This window comes from Myotis nattereri, assembly GCF_964212035.1.
Source record: "Myotis nattereri genome assembly, chromosome: 21".
In the NCBI taxonomy this organism is placed as follows: Eukaryota; Metazoa; Chordata; class Mammalia; order Chiroptera; family Vespertilionidae; genus Myotis; species Myotis nattereri.
In genome coordinates, this window is record NC_138097.1 from 2,141,580 (window position 1) to 2,165,213 (window position 23,634).

The 23,634-nt window shown below is 47.5% G+C and overlaps 1 protein-coding gene across 1 annotated transcript; it reads right to left on the reverse strand.

Moving 5' to 3' along the window:
* Positions 1–1,142: 1,142 nt before the first annotated feature.
* On the reverse strand, positions 1,143–17,038 carry LOC308535782 (tigger transposable element-derived protein 1-like; the record flags this gene model as incomplete). The annotated part of the gene is made up of 3 exons (XM_081114787.1): positions 1,143–1,244; positions 13,126–13,236; positions 15,467–17,038. The coding sequence occupies 3 exons, from the start codon at positions 17,036–17,038 to the stop codon at positions 1,143–1,145; spliced, it is 1,785 nt and encodes a 594-aa protein (XP_080970913.1).
* Between the last annotated feature and the right edge of the window lie 6,596 nt (positions 17,039–23,634).

Below are 23,634 nucleotides of genomic sequence, written 5' to 3' on the forward strand. Positions count from 1 at the left end.
GATCCTGGGATCTTTCAGTCCTCAGGCTGAGCTCTATCCACTGAGCCTAACCAGCCAGGGACCATGATCCCCTATATTAAAGTGATCTACAGCCCTGGCTGATACGTGTCTCAGTTGCTTCAGCATGGACCCATGTTGCACTGAGAGGTTGCAGGCACTGTCTCTCCCTCTCCCTGTCTGTCTAAAATGAATAAAAGTATATATTTTTAAAAGGATACCTGCCCGTTCCTGAACCAGCTCAGTCTTCACTCTGGGCCTTTGCACATTCTGGTCCCTGTGCCCGGAAGGACCTCCCACATCTCATTCCACTCGTTGACAAAACCAGGGTCCACGTCATAAAGCCCCAGCCGTGGCCTTAGGACTCTGGGCTGAGTGTCCCCAGGGCCCAGGGCAGGAAGACGGGCCGACAGCCCCGGGACCCCACGACCTCAGAGGTCACCAGAGTGCGAGGCCCTGACACAGCCCCACAGCCCAGTGTCCTCAGCGGCTCCGCACCCGCAGGAGCCTGTGGGAACTAAAGGGCTGCTGAGGGCCTGGCACCCACCCCAGGACCCAGGGGCTCCGGCTGCTCAGGGTCTGGCGCCGCCCCGGGCCGGGTGATGCCCGCCTCCCTCGGGGCTCAAGGTCCCCCCGCTGTTCACAACCACCCGCAGCACCGTCGCCCTGAGCAGGAAAGTGAACCTCCTCCCGGGAACCGCCTCTCGTCCTCTCTGTGGTCTTTAGACACAAACCAGGCCTGGGTGCCCCACCTCCCGGCTCAGTCCCCGGCGGCCCCGCAGCCCGTCGCCTCCTCCCCCTCGCAACCCGGGTCCCCACGAGGACTCACTGCGCTGGACGCTGCGCCCTGGGCTGCGGGACCCGAGCGGCGCCTTCACCGAGGCTGGAGGGTCCAATGGGGTGACGCTGAGTGGACTCTGTCAGCGGAGAGGTGTCGGGGAGCCTCGGGGACCCCAGGCCCGGGTGTTGGGGCTCAACCAGCGTCAGGCCCACCCTGCGCACCGGGGCGCTGCCTCCTTCTACTCGCCAGCAACGGTCACCCGCGCGCTGAACCCTGCAGGTCCGTTACCGGAAGCCACAACGTCCTCCCGCAAGACGGTAACGGAAGTCCCGCCCTAACTGAAAGCGCAGGTACCTAAACTGGCCTACCTCTGTGGAAGCGGGCGCAGTGCTTTCTGGGTGATGTAGTTTTCTCCCGCAGCCCTGGTCTTGACCTCGGTGAAGGTGACCTGGCGCTGCCAATGGTGCTGGGAGAGGAGATGGGACCAGAGGCCGGGTTCACGGGGACAGACTGACAGGACCCCCGGGGAGGGGGGACTGGGAGAGGCCCCCAAAGAACATATGCACAGGGGAATGGGACACATCTCAACACCATCGAAAATAAAAAATACACATTACATTTTATTAGACATATACAATAGAGCTCAGCTGGCGCTGCTGTGGTTGGCGCTGACCGATGAACCGGGAGAGCAGGTTCCATCGCTGGTCAGGCCTGTGCACGGGCGCAGGCACAGTGTCCAGCGGGCAGTGGCCGCCAACCAGGGATCCGCCCCCATCACCAGTGGTATCATCTCTCCTCCCCCTTCTTCTCTCTCAAATCAACGCAACGATTTTTTTTATGGGACGGAAGGGCCAGCAGGTATCCGGACCCTCCGTGGGGTCGAAGCCGGGCGTTCTGGCTGCCGCCGAGGAGGGGCCTCGGGAAGGGGCCGAGGGCGTGATTGGGGTGGGACACGGTACTTTCCTGGGTCTGCAGGGCAGCCCGGGCCCCAAGTGGCTGAGGCTCTCCATCGCCTGAGGACGCCAAGTCCGGGGCCTTCTCCCTGGGCTTGTCCTTCCTCCTCCGCAGCTCAGGCGCTGCTCCTGGGGGCGGGGTGCCTGCAGGGCCACAGGTCCCTCCTGCTTGCCCTCCACCTGCCCTGCCTTCGGACTGGGAGGCTGCTGCGTCTTGTGGGGTGGCGGCACCTGGCTCCCCACGCAGGGCACCTGCACCCCCGGTCCTCCTCCTTCCCTCCCTGTTGGCTGCCCACCTGCTCCTGGTCCTGGCACCTGCAGGAGGGGAGCTGGCGGCCTCAGTGATACACCCATAGGACTCAGGATTCAGGGCTGAGTGTGTCTTCAAGGTCTTAGATCCCAGGGCAGGAAGAGGGGCAGCACAGCCCCAGGACCCCACGACCTCAGAGGGCACAATAGTGTGAGGCCCTGACATCAGCCCCACAGCCCAGTCCCCTCAGCGGCTCTGCACCTGCAGGAACCTGTGGGAACCAAAGGGCTGGTGAAGGCCTGGCACCCACCACCAGGACCCAAGGGCTCAGGCTGCTCAGGGCCCTGGCCCAGCCCCAGGACCGGGTGATGCCCGCATCCTTCAGGGCTCAGTGCAGTGCGCACCTGCCAGTGACCTCATCACCTACAGGGTCCTCCTTCCAGCCCCTCCTGCTGGCCTCTCCCTTCTAGTAGGTTCTTCCTCTGGACAGTCTTGGGAAAACGTCAGAACCCTGCCTCACACAATGTCCATCTACTGATCATGGCAAACGATGACCCCGGCTTCCTGAGAATGAAAGTAAAACTCCTCATGCACAACTTTACCTCTTGCTGTCGCCTTTAGACACAAAACATGCCTGGGTTTGCTGAACCCTCCAGGCTCAGCCACACCACCATGTCCTCACACAGTGGCATTGCTGCCCACCGCCCCTTTCCCAGTTTGAGTTCTCTGGTGACTCTGGAGGTTACAATTTTGACTGAATGACTTCCCACAATCACTATACTGATATGGCTTTTCTCCAGTGTGAATTCTCTTATGGTTAAGGAGATGGTGACTGGACCCACATGATTTCCCACATTCACTACACTCATAAAGCTTTGCACCAGTGTGAGTTCTCTGGTGACTCTTGAGGCCACACTTACGCCTGAATGACTTCCCACAATCACCACACACATAGGGCTTTTAACCAGTGTGAGTTCTCCAGTTACTGTTGAGGTAATCCTTTTCCCTGAATGACCTACCACAATCACACACACATAGGGCTTTTCACCAGTGTGAGTTCTCTGGTGACTGTTGAGGCCACACTTATGCCTGAATGACTTCCCACAATCACCACACACACAGGGCTTTTCACCAGTGTGAACTCTCTTGTGTTGAGTTAGGGTAGAGCATTGCCTGAAGAATTTCCCACAATCAGTGCACTCATAGGGCTTTTCCCCAGTGTGAACTCTCCTGTGTTGAATGAGGGAAGAGCTTTCTCTAAAGAACTTCCCACAATCAGTACACTCATAGAGCTTTTTTCTAGTGTGAACTCTCTTATGCCGATTGAGGTTAAATATATGTGTAGAAACTTTCCCAAATTTGTTACCCTCATTATTCACTTCTTCAGAGCAGACGTTCTGAGGTCGAATGACTTTCCCGCTGTTGCTGGCAGCGTTTTCATGTCCACCCCAATTGTGATGACTTTTTTCACCGACAAATTCCAGTGAAATCTCACTTGCATTGTATGGCTCCCCAGTGTTGATAGTTACCTGGTGCTGGAGAAGCCCTGAGATGCCTGGGGAGACTTTCCCAACCTTTCTATTGGTGTAAGGCACCCAAGATCGGAAGCTGCAGGTGGTCACAAACGAGGCCCGGTCCACAGCTTCTCTCCAGGGCTTCTCTCCACTGGCTTCCCACTGCTGCTGGTGAGGGTTTTCACTGAAACAGAAATCTCTCACACATGCGTCACTGAAGAATGCTTTCTGCAAAAAGTCTGCTGCTTGTGACTCAGGTGCAGAATAGCTTTGAACACTGAGAAACATCGCTGACACAGATGGGGCCTCTGGGTTGCTGGCTCTGTCTTAGAAGCCCTGAGCTGTGACTCCCCTTGTACAGATAAACTCTGCTCAGAACAGGCCTCCTCATCTGTTTCACGTAAACAACCTGCAAAGACAGAAATGCTGAGGAACTGAGTGTTGACTGTGGTGACAGGGGAAATCCGATTGCTAGTGTTTTGCACATAATATATGGTTTCCGGCAACCGTCAGAAAATAAGAGAGGTGCCGGAAGGATTAATAAGAGGCTGCTGTGAAGGTCTCATCCACTGAACATCACAAAACATGAAAGGCCTCACAAGAAATATGATACAACATGTGGCAAGCACCTCATGGAAGAGAAGCCAGATCTCCAGCTCAGTCTTCTGCTAACGGCGCTCATCAGGGCTTCTTTGATGGTGACAGGGGAAAGCAGTGCAGGAGGTTGATTAGGTCCTATTCCAAGTAAAATTCAATATAGGAGTAGCTACTGTCGAGGATTACTTAAGCATGTATGTGCACCTCATAAGACATGTGCAGGTTAATGTGGGAGATACTGCAGAGGCGAGCAGCCAGCACTGGCCTGGAGCATCACAGTCTGAACAGTGTTCAGGGAAGAGAATATTGCGAACAGTTGAAGGAGGGTCTTACAAGAACTGCTCATGGTTCATGTCTGAAAAGACCATAACGTGGCACTGGCTGTCACTAAGAACCCTTAGATAGAAGAAGGAGGGAGAAGTGGAAGCCATGCAGGTGGATCTAGTCACCCTCCCGGGAAGAGAAACTAAAAGCGGGGACCCAGGAAGCTCACTGCAAGGCTCCTGACTCCCAGACAGTTGCTGCACCTTTTGAGGCAGTGGGTGTTAGCAATGTCCCTAGAGACCTTTGTTCAGAGGTCTCCCCAGAGCTCACCCCTGGCAGCCATGCCCATTTTACATGACAGTGGGAGAAATTAGCAGAGCCATTGTCTGGCTATGAGAGAGTGAAAGCTACATTTGGAGAATAAAGGAAGAGAGGACATCACCTTAGCACACCAAGAGTGATTTGAAGGTCTTACCTACAGATGAGACAAGTGCAAACACTTCCAGCATCACATCGCAGTACAGAAGTCTCTGAGCCTCATCAAGGAGCCCCCACTCCTCCTCAGAGAAGGCAATGGCCTCGCCCTCAAAGTCCATATCCTGTCATGATGGGAACAGTTCAGTCTAAGATCAGTTTCTCTCCTAGGCTTTTATAGTCATCACTAGGGGCCCAGTGCACGAAATTCGTGCACTGTGTGTGTGTGTGTGTGTGTGGGGGGGGGTGGGTTGTCCCTCAGCCCAGCCTGCCCCCTCTCACATACTGGGAGCCCTCAGGCGTTGACCCCCATCACCCTCCAATCGCAGGATTGGCCCCTTGCCCAGGCCTGACGCCTCTGACAGAGGTGTTAGGCCTGGGCAGGGGACCCTCATTTCCCCCCATCACTGGTTCTGCCCCCAGACCCCTCCGATTGCTGGCTCTGCCCCATGCCCAGGCCTGATGCCTCGGCTAGAGGCGTAGACCCCCACACCCTCTGATCACCTGATCGGCCCCTTGCCCAGGCCTAACGCCTCCACCAGAGGTGTCAGGCTTGGACAGGGGACCCCCATCTCCCCCCGATCACTGGCTCTGGCCCCTGCCCAGGCCTGAGGCCTCTGGCCCAGGAATCATGCCTGGGCAGGGGACCCCCATCTCCTTCTGATCGCTTGCTCCACCCCCCGCCCAAGCCTGACGCCTCTGACCCAGGCTTCAGGCCTGGGCAAGGGGACCATCATATCCCCCCCAATCCCCGGCTCCACCCCCCACCCAGGCCTGATGCCTCTGGCCCAGGCATCAGGCCTGGGCAGGGGACCCACATCTCCCTCTGATCACTTGCTCCACCCCCCGCCCAAGCCTGACGCCTCTGACCCAGGCTTCAGGCCTGGGCAAGGGGACCCTCATATCCCCCCAATCCCTGGATCCGCCCCCCACCTGATGCCTCGGCCAGAGGAGTTGACTCTCATCACCCTCCGATCACCAATCACCGGATCGGCCCCTTGACCAGGCCTGAGGCCTCCAGCAGAGGTGTCAGGCCGGGGCAGGGGACCCCCAGCTCCCCGCGGTTGCAGGCTCTGCCCCTGCCCAGGCCTAACGCCTCTGGCCTAGGTGTCCGGCCCGGGCAGCGGGGACCCGCAGCTGCAGCGGCCCCGCGATCGTGGGCTTCGCTTTAGGCCCAGGCAAGGGACCCCTAGCTCCCGGGACTGCCAGCTTCGACCGTGCCCAGCTCCCATCGCTGGCTCCACCCCTACTTCCTGCTATCACTGGCCAGGGCGGAAAAGGCACCTGATTCTCCGATCATGGCTGGGGGGCAGGGCAAAGGCGGCCCCAGGCCGCCTTTGCCCTGCCCCCCAGCTCTTAGGTCCCCCCTGGGTTTCCGATCACTGTCAGTGGCAGGGGGCTTCTTCCTGCTTTCCCTTTCGCCTCCCTGCATTGTGCCTACATATGCAAATTAGCCGCCATCCTGTTGGCAGTTAACTGCCAATCTTAGTTGGCAGTTAATTTGCATATAGCCCTGATTAGCCAATGAAAACGGTATCGCCGTACGCCAATTACCATTTTTCTCTTTTATTAGTGTAGATGCTCCCCCCTCACACACAACTATTTGCTCCCTCAACTCCACACATCAGAGGAGACAGCAGGCCTTGGTCCCATGCAAGTCATTCTCTCCTTATATTCCTACTGATGCTGTGTCTTCCCACAGCAATAAAGGCAGTTGAGCAGAGAGAAGATACCTGAGCTCTGGGGTCTGCTTAAGGGGTCCATACTGACAGATCTCTGAGGGAAGGGGAAGGGCAGGTATGGAATACATCCACCAAAGAATATGTATACAGGGGGAAATGGGAGACATCTGTAATACTATCAATAATAAAAATTACATATATTTTTTAAAAAGTTTTTAAATAGTATAGCCCAGCTGGTGTTGCTCAGTGGTTGATCATCGACCTATGAACCAGACCGTCATGATTCTATTCATGGTCAGGGCACATAAATGGATTGCAGGCTCATTTCCCAGGGAGAATGGAGGTACAGGATGCAGCCTACCAGTGATTCTCTCTCATCACTGAGGTAGCAAAGAGTCACTTGAGTCACTGAGGAATGAGGGAAATTTAAGCACATGTCTTACATGCTGCACAGTCCTCTTTCAGTTAAAATCATAAATTTATTTAAACAATTTGAAAAGGATTATCAGCAGACATTTTAACAAAGCAGATAAAGACAGTGCAAATAAATGTATGAAAATATGTTCACCTTAAAAAATTCTTAGGTAGATGGAATTACAACAAAAGTGAGTTAACAATATATGCATTTCCCGGGGTTACTGTTTGAAAAGTAACCTTGCAGGGTATGTCTTTGCAGGGTAGCAGAAAAACTTGGAATTTTTATATACTGTGAATTAGAAGGAAGGCAAAGGGAATGACCATATTGGCTCACAGTTCCGCATATCCTAAATGTAAAGCATTAATTTACACAATATTTTGATAAGTAAAACATATGTCTATATGGAGAACTGAATGCAAATATTCCAAGAATATTTATTTATAATATTCCAAATCAGGAAATAACAAAAAACATGGACAGATCAATAGATAAAGTGATTATTTACAGAACATAATACTATTCAGAATTAAATAAACTTTTCACATAAGTATTTGTGTTGAATCTCAAAATAACAGCATAGTATGGAGGAAACCAGAATTTGTTAAAGAGTACACATCAAATAGTGCCTATAAAATTAGGAACAATATGAACGATTCTATTGTAAAAAAAAAAAAAAAGGAAATTCATGACTGCATGGAAGGCCAAGAAATGCAGAAAGAGAGATTATAACAGGGTATCAGGAAAATATAGCATATGGGAGAAAACAGTTTTAGAGTTGTTGCTATGGATAATAATACATTAATTAATAATACTGCTGGGGAACGTTTAGACCCGCATCTCAGGCCTCAGCCCTCTGCTGTTCACAACCACCCACAACCACGTCACCCTGTCTTATACAGATATAAACTCTGCCTCATCAAGTGTCCTAAGCTGGTTGGGTGTCATCCCATTCACTGAAAGGTCTCTGGTTTGATTCCAGGTCAGTGCCCATCCCCAAAGGGATCCCCAGTAGGGGGCGTGCAGGAGGCAGCAGATCTATGTTTATCTCTCTGTTCCCCTTGCTTCACTGTCCCTCCCCCAAAAAAGAATAAAAGTATTTTCTAAAATATTTTGAAAAGAATAATCTCTGTGTTTTCTGAACTTAAAACTGTAAGCCCATTAGTGCCCCACCCTGGGTATGAGTTACAAGAGGGTTTATTTCACATGTGAGAGTTTCACAGCTTTATCTCTATGTCAGGGCTCACCAAATAACACACATGAGAAAGATGTTCTTTGTTGCATGTCACTTCTTATTTTCTCGGGGGGGGGGGCAGGGGAGAGGAGGGAACACCCTTGCCTCAGTGGCAGCAAATGTTGGCAAGTAGTGAAGACTATTGCCATTGGAATCAACAGGAATGCTGACTGGTTAAAAAAGATACATCCTGGGACTGAATGCAGCATTGTGCTTCCTCTAGATTCGAGGTCTTGCCTGTTGAGCAATAACCTTGAGGTGAACACCATAGAGGGACCAGGGAATCCACAAAACCATTAGATTATTTTCTCTGCCAGTGACTTCACCTACAGGACATAGCAATGGAGGTCCTCAGAATGTCCTCAAATATCATACAAACCACAGGCCTTGGAGTAATTTTGGATTTATGTCCAGAAGAGACACTTTTCGTCTAGTTTAACTGCAGTGTCTCCTATGACTATGCGAACAGTGTTTATGTCCCAACTAGAGGCCCGTTGCAGGAAGATTCCTGCAATAGGGCTTCCTGTGGCTATAACGAAGCAGAGAAGGGAGCGAAACCCACTGAGGAGGGTTTCCCCTCCCGCTCCCAGCTGCTCAGGCTGGATTTCCCCTCCCGCTCCTAGACACTGAGGCTGGGTTTTCCTGCCGGCTCCCAGCTGCTGCTGCTGGGTTTCCCCTCCCACCTCCTGCCTCCGCCGCTTCAACTTTGCTCCCTTCTGTAGCGCTTCGCTTCCAGGTTGTCTTCAGTCTTTGCTCCCAGCCGGTATATGCAAATTAACCGCCATCTTTGTTGGAGTAATTTGCATATAGCCTCTCTGATTGGCTGGTGGGTGTGGCTTAAGGCGTAGCGAAGGTACAGCAATTTGCATGTTTGTCTTTTATTAGTGTAGAAACTAATTCCACCTCAGAGTCTTCCAACAAATAACACCAGCCTATGAAATCTCATACATCATGACACATGGCCTCTTTACAGCACATGGACAGCAGTTCCCCTAAACATTGCTGACACTTAAGTAATAAATACTGTGCACAGAGAATATAATTCCTATTGTTCAAAGAGCACAATAAGCATTGCCTATTCAGGGTGACCAATAACCTCTACAATAACAGAGTCACCAGACAGTAAATTAGAACCACAAAGTCATGCACACTTTCTCTCAGGCCTTGTTCAGCAATGCAAAATCAGCCAATATTGAACAAAGAGTGATTTTCTGCCATCAAGCAGTGCCTTCCAAAGCACAGATAGTTTGGGGCCCACCATATCTGTTCACCTGTCCATACTAACAGATCACTATTTTCCTTCAATCATCCCAGGAGGTGAATACAACAACAAAACTTAAGGTACCAAAGAAAAAACACCTTGACATAAAGATCATAAACCAGAGCAAAGGACAGCAAGAGTTTTGCAGAATGGTGAATTGGAACCTAAACAATTCCCCGCAGCATAAAGAATCACAATGTCCCTGAAGAGGTAGCACTTCTTAGCTGAGGCAGGAACTTTTGACAAAATCTGAGTCAGATCAATTCTCTAGTCAGAACGAAATGAAGATCTAGGCAGAAGCTTGGAATATTCATGATATTCTCAAGCACAACCCCAGAGTATGCAGAGGCTGTGAGTGATGCACACTTTAAAGGTGAGCCAGGTGGTAGGGGTGAAATAGTTTCCCCACAAATACTCACAGTGACATCAATCAGGTAGTCGGACTGACTGGGTTAGGAGGTGCAATGCAGTTTCTGAAAACCTCAACTGCACCTGAAACTTATAAGGAATCTAGCAGAGTGCATGTTCTGATAAAAGGGATTCCTATTCAGGTAAATAGGTGTAAAGTTCCTCCATTGGTATTGTTATTCTGAGTGAGAAAGATAAAAAATTCCCTGCACATTTAATGCTTTTCTCCAGTGTGTACTCTCAAGTGTTGAACAAGGAGAGATTTGTAGTGAAAAGATTTACCACATTCAATACACTCATGAGGTGCTTTTCCAGTGTGAACTCTCTGATGTTTATTGAGATAAGAGATTTACCTGAAGGACTTCCCACAGTCACTAAACTCATATGGCTTTTCGCCAGTGTGAACTCTCCGATGATTATTGAGAGTACAGATTTGCCTGAATGACTTTTTGCAGTCACTACACTCATATGGCTTTTCACCAGTGTGAAGTCTCTGGTGCACTGTGAGATTGGACTTTTGCCTGAAGGACTTCCCACATTCACTACATTCATAAGGCTTTTCTCCAGTGTGAGCTCTCAAATGTTTATTGAGATGACACATGTGCCTGAATGACTTCCCACAGTCACTACACTCATATGGCTTTTCTCCAGTGTGACCTCTCTGATGTTTACTGAGATTAGAGATGTACGTGAAGGACTTCCCACAGTCACTACACTCATACGGATCTCCTCCAGTGTGAACTCTCCGATGTTTATTGAGATTACAGATTTGCCTGAAGGATTTCCCACAGTAACTACACTCATACGGCTTTCCTCCAGTGTGACCTCTCCGATGATTATTGAGAGTAGAGATTTGACTGAATGACTTCCCACATTCACTACACTTATAAGGTTTTTTTCCAGTGTGAACTCTGTGGTGTTGAATGAGGTGAGAGCTTTAACTGAAGCATTTCCCACAATCGCTACATTGATGGGGCTTTTCTCCAGTGTGCACTCTCTTGTGCATAAAAAGTTTGTAACTGTGCCTAAATGATTTTCCACATTCACTACATTCGTAGGGTTTTTCTCCAGTGTGAACTCTGTGGTGTTCAGTGAAGGAAGACCTTTGATGGAAGGACTTCCCTTGGTCAGTACACTGATAGGACTTTTCTCTAGTGTGAACTCTCCTATGTCTATTGAGGTTCATGACACATCTAAAAATTTTTCCACATATATTGCACTCATATTTCACTTCTCCAGAGCAGATGCCCTGATGTTGACCAAAGTTCTGGTTGTGGCTGGCAGCTTTTTCACATTTATTCCTTTGGTGATGCCTGTTTCTATTGAGTAATTCCTGTGAAATCTCACTGCCACTGTGTGGCTCCTCAGTGTCGAGAGTGGTCTGGTTCAGGAGAAGCTCTGAGATGGCTGGGAAGTCTTCCCCGACCTCCCTACAGGTTGAAGGTAGCCCTGGTAAGTAGAAGCTGAACCTGGTCACAAATGAGGCCCAGTCCACAGCTCCTTTCCAGGGCTTCTCTCCACTTGCTTCCCTCTGTTGCTGGTGAGGGTTTGCACTGAAACAGAAGCCTCTCACACATACATCACTGAAGAAGGCTTTCTGCTCAAAGTCTGCTGCTTGTGACTCAGTCAGGTGCAGAATATCTTTGAACACAGAGAAACACCTCCAACAGACATGGCTCTTCTGGGTTGCTGAGGCTGTCTTAGAAGCCCTGACCTGTGACTCCCCTTGTACAGATACATTCTGCTCAGAACAGGCCTCCGCATCATCCATTTTATGCCAACAACCTGGAAACAGAAAAATAGTGCCGAAATGAATGTCGATGGTGGTGACAGTGAGAAGTGCCTTTACAAAAGTGTGTTGCACTTAACATGTTGATTCCATGCATTTGTCTGACAGACAGTAACATATCTGTAGGAAGAATATATGAGAAGCTCCTGTGAAGTTCTGTGCTACTGAAGATCACTAAACGGGGAAGATCCCAAAGAAAATATAAACAAACATGGCAAGCAGCAATGGAATAGAAGCTGGATCGTCTGCTCATTCTTCTGCTAACAGTGTTCAGCTGGGCTTGTCTGCTGCTGACATGGGCAAGCTACGCAGAAGGCTGCTTACATCTTATTCCAAGCAAAATTCAAGAAATGGGGTGGTTGTGTTGAGGACTACATAAGCACGTGTGTGCACCTCATAACACATGTGCACGTTAACATTTGAGAATATTGTACAGAGGCCTACAGGTGGACAGGGGATGCAAAAAGACCACAGAGGTAAAGGTAGCTAAAATCCAGGAAGACACAGATCAAAAGAGAAGTCACCAAAGTGTCAAGCATGGGAATGAAAAGGTAGAAATGAGCTGCTGCCAGTGGCACTTGAACCTAAACTCTGTTGGACATGAGTAGGTTCCTGGGATTCTCTAAACACACCCTTAGGACAAAGCTCTCCTAAGTACACCTCAACCGGGCTCGACCACCTCTTAGATCACGGGTTCTCAACCTGTGGGTCGCGATCCCTTTGTTGGTCAAATGACCCTTTCCCACAGGTCACCTAAGACCATCCTGCATATCAGATATTTACATTACAATTCATAACAGTAGCAACATTACTGTTATGAAATAGCAACGAAAATAATTTTATGGTTGGGTCACAACATGAGGAACTGTATTTAAAGAGCCAGAAGGTGAGAACCATTGTATTAGATCATCCTGCGAGTTCACCCTGTGAAAAAAAAAAGACTAGGGTTCTCTTTGCACCTTTGACTCTACAAGCACATAAAACACAAATATTCTGACTTTTACTGAAAGGTGAGCAGCCAGCACTGGCTCTGATCAACACAGCATGTAAAAGCATCCACGGGACAGAATATTACAAACAATGGAAGGAATGTCTTACAAGAACCGCACATGGTTCATATAGGTAAAGACCATAACCTGGCATAGTCACAAACAGCCTTTAGCTGAGTCAAAAGTGGAAGCCACGCATGTGGACATAGTCCCCCTCACAGGAAAAGAAAGTTCGAGGTGGGACCCATTAAGGATTCTGCAACAATCCTGATTCCCGGACACTTCCTGCACTATTTGAGGCGATGGGTTTGAGGGTTATTCATGGAGTCCTTTGCACAGGGAGCTCCACACACCACAAGTCAGCACTGGAAGCCACAGCACATTTACAGGACAGCTGGGGAAACTAGCCCAGGATCTGGCTCTGGGAGAGGGAAAGCTACATTTGGAAAACAAAGGAAGAGAGGACATCACTTCAGGACACTAGGAGAGATGTGAAGGGCTTACCTACAGATGATACCAGTGCAAACACTTCCAGCATCACATCGCAGTACAGAAGTCTCTGAGCCTCGTCAAGGAGGCCCCACTCCTCCTGAGAGAAGGCAATGGCCACGTCCTCAAAATTCATATCCTGGCATAATGGGGACAGTACAGTCCATTATCAGCTGAACTCCAAGGATTTTACGTTCATCATGCTCCCCACACTTCACATATATCTGCTACCTCAACTCCTGATATCAGAAAAGATACCAGGCATGGGTCCCGTCAAAGTCACTCTCTCCTTATATTCCTACTGACACTGTGTTTTCCCACAACAAAAAGGGCATATGTCCATATAGATGATACCTCTGCTCTGGGAATCATATGTAGACCACATTGTCCCTTGTCAACACAGTGGGTGACATGAACATAGGGTAGAGAGAGATGTTGTCCATAAGGAGACTGTGAGTGATTTGACATTGTTCCTGTTAGGCAATAGCCTTGTCGCACACCCCCCCCCCCCCCATTCTAATTTCAAACCCAGCAAATTATGGCATCAGACTTCAACCTTTTGAACCCATTCCCAGGGTGCTGAGGCCATCACTTTGCACTACCTGCTGCACATAACTCTTTGAACCACACCTCTCACACAGCTTCATTCCCAGAGGCACAATGTGAAATGTAACACAAATTTGCCATGATGAGCACAGTTTATTTCCTAATTATCTTATTTTCCAAAGGTCAAATTCACCACCTCTGTAATGTATTTCTCTCTCACCCTTCTCCAAGCTAGTGGATATTTTCAAGCCCAGATGACACTTATGTATGCTATCTCGTTCCTATTGACCACTGTAACAACCATCAACAACAAAAGGCAGGTTTGCACATAAATTTCTCCTAAAATCTGGACCAGGAATATACCACAGGAACACACCCTCTTTTCAGGCCCTCGCCCAGGCCTACAACACCTCACATTGGGGACCCTCACCCCGATGGGGGTGTGGCTGGCCTCCATACTGCCCCAGTTCCTCGCCCAGGCTGGCACTACACCCAGTGGGGACCCCCACCCAGATGGGGGCATGGCCGGACAGCAAACTGCCCCAGGCGGCTCCCCAGGCCAGCCGCACCCCCCCAAGGGGACCCCCACCCTGATCAGGGACCCCCTTCAGGGCAGACCAGCTGGACTCCACTTATGCACTAGGCCTCTACTATACTAATAAAAAGGTAATATGCTAATTAGACTGGGAGAAATTCTGGATGTCCTTTGGGACAAAACCATGGTGCGGGGCTGAGGTAGAGGTGTTTAGGGGTGATCAGCCAGGAGAGGAGGGCATTTGGGGGTGATCAGGCTGGCAAGGGGGCCAGTTTGGAGTAATCAGGCCAAAAAGGGGGGTGGTTGGGGGAAAGCAGGCTGGCAGGCAGAGTGGTTAGGAGCAATCAGGCAGGCAGGCATGTGAGTGGTTAGGAGCCAGTGGTCCTGGATTGCGAGAGGGATGTCCGACTGCCCGTTTAGGCCAGATACCTGCCAAAACCGGCAGTCAAAGATCCCCCAAGGGGTCCCAGATTGGAGAGGGTACGGGCCAGGCTGAGGGACACACACACCCATGCACAAAATTCATGCACTTGGCCACTAGTATGTATGTGTGTATGTGTGTGTATATATATATATATATATATATATATAGAGAGAGAGAGAGAGAGAGAGAGAGATCTATTTTTTTGTTCCATTAATTTTATACATTCTTTGATTAATTCTTGTAAAATATATATATAGTAGATCCTCGGATTACGTTGGAGATCTGTTCCTATGGTGCGACATAACGCAATTTTTGCCGTAAGTCAGAACCCAGATACATAAGCACCTACTACGTCACTCACATGGTGCACATACACAGCAGTAATGAAGTGAAACAGTAAAAATAATAATAATAATAATAATTAAAAGAAAGATAACAATTCCTGACCTTTCCTTGTGGTAAATAAATAATAAAAAACATAAAGTACATATGTACATACAAGGGTAACTACTGTATTATCCTTACCTTTACTACTGTTGTTGGCTTGCACACTGGACGTTGCAAAGGGGGCAAAGACAGGCTTATACTAGGCTGCTGGGGGGAGGAGGTTTGAGAGGCAGAACCTGCAGAAGGTGCTGGAGATACTGGATCAGGTGAGTCTGGAGAGGCAGAACCTGCAGAAGGTGCTGGAGATACTGGGCCAGGTGAGTCTGTAGAGGCAGAACCTGCAGAAGGTGCTGGAGATACTGGATCAGGTGAGTCTGGAGAGGCAGAACCTGCAGAAGGTGCTGGAGATACTGGGTCAGGTGAGTCTGGAGAGGCATATGAGGTAGAGGGTACGGGATCTGTTGAAGGCCTCTCTACCTTCTTAAAATAATGTTCAAGGCTAGTCTGGAAGGATGCCTTCTTCTTGTCCTCCCAAATCTCCTCGTAACACCGCAGGCTATCCATGACCCCTCTGGCAACCTTAGTGTACCTGTCACTGTTGGGGTCCTGAGCCTCAAACCTTGCCAAGGCATTCTCTATCATGGCAAAGGCCCCTGCTAATTCCTTGCTTGTTAATCTCTTGGGCTCTGGGGTTAGTGTGTCTTCCTCTTCACTTAACTGCTGTTTCAGTTGAATGAGGTCCTTGGTAGATAGCTCCTCTCCATGAGATGCCAGCAGCTCTGTGACATCCTCAGCCTCCACCTCCAAATCAAGCTGCTTACTCAGCTCAACAACATTCTGGATGACAACCTCAACTGAATCTTCAAAGCCATGGAAATCATTCACAAACTGGGGACACAATTTTTTCCAAACACCATTCAAGTCCGTCTGCTTAACTTCATCCCAAGAATCAGAAATGTTCCTTACAGCAGCAAGAACATTGTAAGATTTCCAAAAGTCATTGAGAGTCAACTCTTTATCCTCAGTTGCCCTAAAAGCCATAGCAAATGTCCTTCGGAGGTAGTAGGCCTTGAAAGAAGCAATGACACCTTGGTCCATAGGCTGTAAAAGGGAGGTGGTGTTAGGTGGAAGGTAAACCACCTTGACACTTGGATGAAAGTCATTCAGATCGGCAGGGTGACCAGCGGCCTTGTCCAGCACTAGCAACACCTTAAAGGGCAGCCCCTTGGAAGCACAGTAGTCCTTCACTTCTGGCACAAAATGGTTGGTGAACCAGTCCTCAAATACGCTAAGTGTCACCCAGGCCTTCTTGTTAGATTTCCAGATGACAGGTACTTGACCCTTCCATATGCCCTTGGGTGCCCTTGGATTCTCGGCCAGACACACCAAGGGCTTCAGCTTGAAGTCACCAGCAGCATTCGCCCCAAGTAGCAGAGTCAGTCTCTCCTTGCTGGCTTGGTGGCCTGGTGCTGTCTTCTCCTCCTTGGCAATGTGCGCACGTGTAGGCAGAGGCTTCCAGAACAAGCCTGTCTCGTCCACATTGAACACTTGTTTATCACAGTAACCCCCCTCCCTAATGATCTCTGCCAACGCACTAGGAAAATCACCTGCTGCTTTCACATCACCACTAGCAGCTTCCCCTGGCACCTTCAGATTATGCAAATTAGCACGAGCCTTAAAACGCATCAACCAACCTTCCCTAGCCACAAACTCTCCACTTTCACTCCCTTCCCCCTTTTCTTTTTTCAAGGCCTCAAACAACCTTTTAGCCTGCTCCTGAATCACCATCAGCCTCACTGGGATACGCCGTTGATGCTGGTCATGCAGCCAAAGCACTAATAATCTTTCCATCTCAATCATGAGATCGCTGCGCTGCTCTGTAATCACAGTTGAGTTCATAGAAGCAGATCCTTTCACATGGTCAAGAGCACGCTTTTTATCGCGGATGATCCTTGAGACAGTCGTAGGACTGAGCCCAAGCAACCGGCCGATGTTTCTCGGTGTTTCGCCCTTTTCCGAGCGTCTTATTACATCTACTTTCACTTCCATTGTGGTTTTCCTTCTTTTCGTAGCACTGCCATCGGAAGAATATGCCTTTCGCTTAGGAGCCATAAGGAAGGGCAAAAAGTGTTCAAAATAACAGAAAAGAGAGCAAATGAAGCACAATCCAAAATGGCTTATAAATGGCGACTGAAGGACAGCGTCTTCCTCCTATAGCGCCGCATGAGGACATTCATCCGCTCCGCTAGCCAACTAGTTCCCCAGCGAACTTCCAGCAAACGCCTTACATCGAAATGACGGAACTTTTTTTATATCAATAAATTGCAGATGGCGACGTAACCACGAAACAACACATGTCCAGTCCGAAGTAACCCGAGGACTGTCTGTATAGAGAGAGAGAGAGAGATCTATTTTTTTGGTCCATTAATTTTATACATTCTTTGAGTAACTTGTAATTGATGTGACCAGCGTTGGAATTTGCAACCTTCCATTATTGAAATTATTCGCTGACCCACTTAGCTGTTTGGCCTCGGTCAGACATATGTGACATTTTAAGTAAAATTACCCAATAATGTACCTGAGAATAGATAGAAAGAAAAACCATCTTGATGATAGATGTGGTGGAAGGCTAGAATAGGATTCATGGGATTTCATGTGTCTTTTTTACAAGAAAATATTTAAAGAAAGCTATTTCAATGTCAGACTGAATTATTGCATCCATTACTTTATAGGCCGAGAATGACGAAGTGATAAGGGCAGGAGGAACTTGGTATCAGCAATGCAGGCATGCAGGGAAACACCACAAGTGTATATTGTTGTTTTTTAATGTCCCTTTTAAATTAATTCTACTTAAATCAATCTTTAAAAAAGGTTTAAACTTGATGTTTCTCAATAATTTTACTGGTTTTTTTGTGTGTGAAAATTTTTGAATATATTTGAACATAATATATCAGCATATTGGAAATAAAATATAATGATGTACTACTGAAATATCTTATCAAGTCCATGTTCAGAGCAATCGTTTTGGCCATCTGAACTGCACAACATTGAGAATATTTATACCGGGGATATTAATAAAGATTACGAACTTCCCACAGTCAGTACATGCATATAGCTTTTCTCCAGTGTGAACTCTCTTATGGATAAGGAGGTGATTATTTCAGCTAAATATTTCCCACATTCACTACTCTCATAAGGTTTTGCAGCACTGTGAACTCTCTGGTACTCAGTGAAATTACTGCGTTCCCTAAGGACTTTCCACAGTCACTATAGTCATACAGATTTTCTCCAGTGTGAACTCTCCTGTGGATAAGGAGGTGATTATTGTGCATAAACAATTTCCCACATTGACTACGCTCATAAGGTTTTTCACCAGTGTGAACTCTCTGGTGTTGAGTGACAGTGAAGTTTTGATTGAAGGACTTCCTGCAATCATGACACTCATTGAGCTTTTCTCCAGTTGTGGACTTTGTGTTGTTGAATGAGTTTGGACCTCAGGATGACGGACTTCCCACAATCACCACACCTGTATGGCTTTTCTACAGTGTAAACTATTCTATGATGAATGGGATTAAATAATTATCTAAAAGCTTTCCCACATTTTTTTACACTTATAATTCACTTGTCTGGAGCAGACAATCTGATGTTGAACAACTTTTTGGTTGTGGTTGGCAGCTTTTTCACATTATCCCCACTCATCATGACCTCTTCCACTGAGAAATTCCTGTGGAATCTCACTACCACTGTGTGGCTCCCCCGTGTTAAAAGTGGTCTGTTGCTGGAGAATGCCTGAGATGGCTGGCAAGTCTTTCCCAACCTGCCTAATAGTTGAAGGTAGCCATATTAAGTAAAAGCTGCATTGGGACACAAATGACGCCCTGTGCATACATTCTTTCCAGGCCTTCTGTCAGCTGGCATCTCTATGTTTTTGGTGAGGATTTGCAATGAAACAGAAGTCTCTCACACATGTGTCATGGATGAAGGCTTTCTGGTCAAAGTATGCTGCTTGTAACTCAGTCAGGTGTAAAATGTCTTTTAAGACTGAGAAAAACATGGGTCTTCTGGGTTGCTGGGGCTGTCTTAAAAGCCCCAATCTGTGACTCTCCTGGTACATATACACTCTGCTCAGAATTGGTCTCCTCATCATCTGTTTTATGCCAACAACGTGAAAATAGAAAAACAGTGAAGAACTGAATGCTGACTGCGGTGACAGGTAGAAGTCCCTTTACAAAAGTGGGTTGCACATAACACATTGGTTCCATGCATTGACTGACAAAAAAAGATCTGTAGGAAGGATTAAAAGATACTGCCATGAAGGTCTGGGCTACTGAAGGTCACAAAACAAGGAAGACCTCAGACCTCAAACACACACGGTAAGCAGCACATAGCAGAGAAGCAGGATAGTCAGTTCTTTCTTCTGCTAAGAGTGTTCAGCATGGTTTGTCTGCTGGTGACTTGGAAAGCTCTGCTGAAATATGGTTATGTCTCATTCCAAGTAATCTATATATATAAAAGGGTAATATGCAAAGTGTCCCCTCAGGAGTTCGACCAGAACGATTGCTTGCTATGTTGCGCGCTGACCACCAGGGGGCAGTGCTGAACATAGTGGGTGACCAATGGCAGCAGTAGGATGCTGAGGGAGCGAGGGAAGGAGGAGGTGGAGAGGCGGGGGGAACCATGTGGTGGTGGTGTTGCACATGTGGCGAGGGATGGAGGACGTGGGGAGGCAGGGAATCTGATCAGCCCTGATCGCCAGCCAAACCTAGGGACCCTACCCATGAACAAATTTCATGCACCGGGCCTCTAGTATTCAATAAATTAGTAGCTGGTGTTCAAGAACTATTTAAGCTTGTATGTGCATCTTATAACACATGTACAGGTCGATGTTAGAGAATACTGAAGATGGAGCAATGCAGAGGAACAGGTGATGCAAAAAGGACACACAGTTGAACGTAGTCAAAGGCCAGGAAGTCACAGGTGAAATGACAAGTTAGTACAGTGTTAAGTATGTCAAAGAAAAGGTAGAAATATGAAAGGTAGAAATATGCCATTGCCCATGGTACTTGCACCTAAACACTGTTGGAAATGAGCAGGTGCTTGGTATCATCTAAACACACCCTTATATCATATCTAGCCCACAGTTGCCAGGCAAGAGGGCCAGGCCTCTTCTGAGACCATCCTGCATGTTCGCCCTGGAAAAAAAAAATCCGGGTTCGTCCTGCACATTCCTCTCTACAAATACTTACAACAGAAATATTCCAAGTATTAATGAAAGATGACAGAGATGGGCAGAGTAATTCGGCTTCCAATCATATTTACGGAAGATAATATTACAAATAACAACTGATTTGTGATCTTGTAAGAACAGCTCAAAGGTCATGTAAGTAAAGACCATAACTTGGCAATGGCAGTCACCAAGGACCTTTGGTTAGAGGAAGGAAGTAGAAATGAAAGCCATGGATCTGGACATAGTCACCCTCCCAGGGAGAGGAACATCAGGTGAAACCCATTAAGCTGTGTATAAGACTCCTGACTCCCAGATACATCCTGCACTGTCTGAGGCAATGAGTGTCAGGGATGTTTGTGGACTCCTTCCCTCAGGGCTCTCCACAGACCTTGCCCATGGCAGCCACAGCACATTTGACATGCCATTCGGGAAATTAGCAGAGCCCATGGTCTGGCTGTAGAAGAGAAAAGGCTACATTAGATGAATAAAGGAAGAGAGGACATCATCTCAGGACAATGGGATAATGTGAAGGTCCTACCAACAGATGATACAAGTGTAAAAACTTCCAGCATCACATCGCAGTAGAGAAGTCTCTGAGGCTCATCAAGTAGCCCCCATTCCTCCTGAGAGAAGGCAATGGCCACATCCTCAAAGTTTATATACTGTCATAATGGGGACAGGATGGCCCAGGATCAGATTCACTCCTAAGGTTCAAACTCTCTCATATCCCCAACCTCCACATCAACCTGCTCTCTCCTCTCCACACACCAAAGATACCAGGCCTTCATTGCATGAAAGTCACTATCATCCTATATTTCTTCTGATATGCTGTCTTCCCACAATAAAGGCAGTGGAGCAGACAGACCATAACTGAGCTATGGGATTCACATTTTCGCCACACTTCCTCTTGACAGTAGAGTGGGTGTCAAAAACAGAGGGTAGGAAGATAAGTTGCCCATAGAGAGAGGGTGAGTGAACTGATATTGGTCTTGTCAGACATTAACTTTGTAGTCCCTCAGATTGTTCCTCAAACATACCAAAAACATGGCATCACACTTCACCCTTAAACCACAATCCAGGGTGCTGAGGTCATCGCTTTGTCCTACCTGCTGCACATAGTTCCTTGAACAACACTTCTCTCCCACAGCTTCACTCCCAGAGGCACAACTTCAAAGGTAATGCAAATTCATCGTGGCAAGGACGGGTTGCTTCCTAATTACCTTATTTTCCGAAATTATAGAATAACTCCTCCATAATCCATTTCTCTCTGACCCTTCTCCTTTACCCATGCCTGTGGAGATTTCCAAGCCCAGGTAACACAGATGTATACTCTCTCATTCTTAAGAATCAGTGTGTCACCCACAACAAAAGGCAGGTGGGCTCATAAATGTCATGTAAGCCCTATACCTGGCATGCAGCACAAAAACACCCCCCCCCCCTTTTCAGGCAATTACCCCAAAATTACCGTAATTTTATCATCCAGACTCCACCAGAAATGGACTCCCCCTTCATTAACTCTTATGTGAATGTCAGGGTGCTCTGGCCATGAAGTCACATTCCCTCTCTGAGTGCACATCACTCTGTCTACCACACCTCTCTCACACCGGCACTCCTACAGTCCCAGCCCCCAAAGAATATATGCACAGGGTAAAATGGGAGACATCTGTAATACTATCAACAATAAAAAATATGTATTTTTTTTAAAAAAAATTTAAAATAATATAGCCCAGTTAGTGTCACTCAATGGCTGAGCGCTGACCTATGTCCATGGGGTCATGGTTCTATTCCTTGTCAGGGAACATTCATGGCTTGTAGTTGGGTGGTGGTGGGTATAAGAAGGAGGCATCTAATCAGTGATTCTTTTTTATCATTGATGTAATTATCTCTCCCTCTCCCTTCCTATCTCTAAAATAAATAAAAGTATATTTTTTAAAGTATATACATATATACATAATCCATGGAAATAGACAATAATGTGGTGAGGGCCTAGAAATGGTGGGGGTCGGATAGAGGGAAGCAAAGGGGGATGAGGATGGGGGATATTGGGACTATTTTTAATAGAGTCTACAATAAAAAAGACAATTTGCCCACATGGCATGGCTCAGTGGTTGGACATCGACCCATGAACTAAGGTATCTCTGGTTCAATTCCAGGACAGGGCACATGCCTAGGTTGGGGGGGCTCCATCCCTGCAGGAGGCATGCAAGAGGCAACGGATCAATGATTCTCTCTCATCATTGATGTTTCTCCGTCTCCTTTTCTCCCTAAAAATTCAATACTAAAATGAATAGTGTTAAGGTTGATTTGACTCAGCAACACCAAGGTAATTGAGGGCTATCACGTTTTTACCCAAGTCCTCTATGCAAAAGCATGCCTTGGTCTGTCCTTACAGAGGATGTCCCAGGCACGACTGTGTTCAGGAACAGGAATCAGCCTGGAGCGCGTCTGCCTCATCTTGGTCTGTAGTGTTTGAGTTTATTACTTCATGTTAGAAAAGACTTCACAACACGAGTTCAGAAGATTTGAGGGTACGTTAATTAAAGCTGGGGATAATGAAAAAAATGTAGGCCTTATGACAGAACCAGCCATAGCAGAGAGACTAGGCATGGCTCCTTTGACTCTAGAAACATTGTGGGCAACAAATGAGCCAAAGCGAGGCTGTTGTTAGCTCACTGGGCATTCAGAGTAAAGGAAGTCTTGAGGGTAGATTCAGGGATTAGCCTAGGACAGTGATGGCGAACCTATGACACGCGTGTCAGAGATGACACTCGAACTTATTTTTTGGTTGATTTTCTTTGTTAAATGGTATTTAAATATATAAAATAAATATCAGAAATATAAGTCTTTGTTTTACTATGGTTGCAAATATCAAAAAATTTCTATATGTGACACGGCACCAGAGTTAAGTTAGGGTTTTTCAAAATGCTGGCACGCCGAGTTCAAAAGGTTTGCCATCACTGGCCTAGGATGAGCTGCCACTGCTCACTGCTACCCTGGTTACAGGTGAGTGGGATCCCTGAAAAATCTTAGGAGAGCCCAGCTGGTATGGATCAGTGGTTGAGTTTTAACCTGTGACCTTGCAGATCTCAGGTCATGGTCAGGACACATGCTCAGGTGGTGGGTGGATTCATATTGCGATGCTTGCAGGAGGGAGCCTATCATTGATTCCCATTCAGCATTGATGTTTCTCTCTCCCCTCCTTCGCTGAAATCAATAAAAATACATTTTTTGAATATATGTTTTAAATCAATTATACTTACATCAAAGTTTAAAATGTTTAAAACCTGCCATTCCCATTATTTTACTATTTTATCATGAATGTTCTTGAGTATATTTGTACCTACTATATCAGCATGTTGGAAATAATATGTAATTATTTGCTACTGAAATATCTTAGCAGGCCCATGCTCAGTGCCAT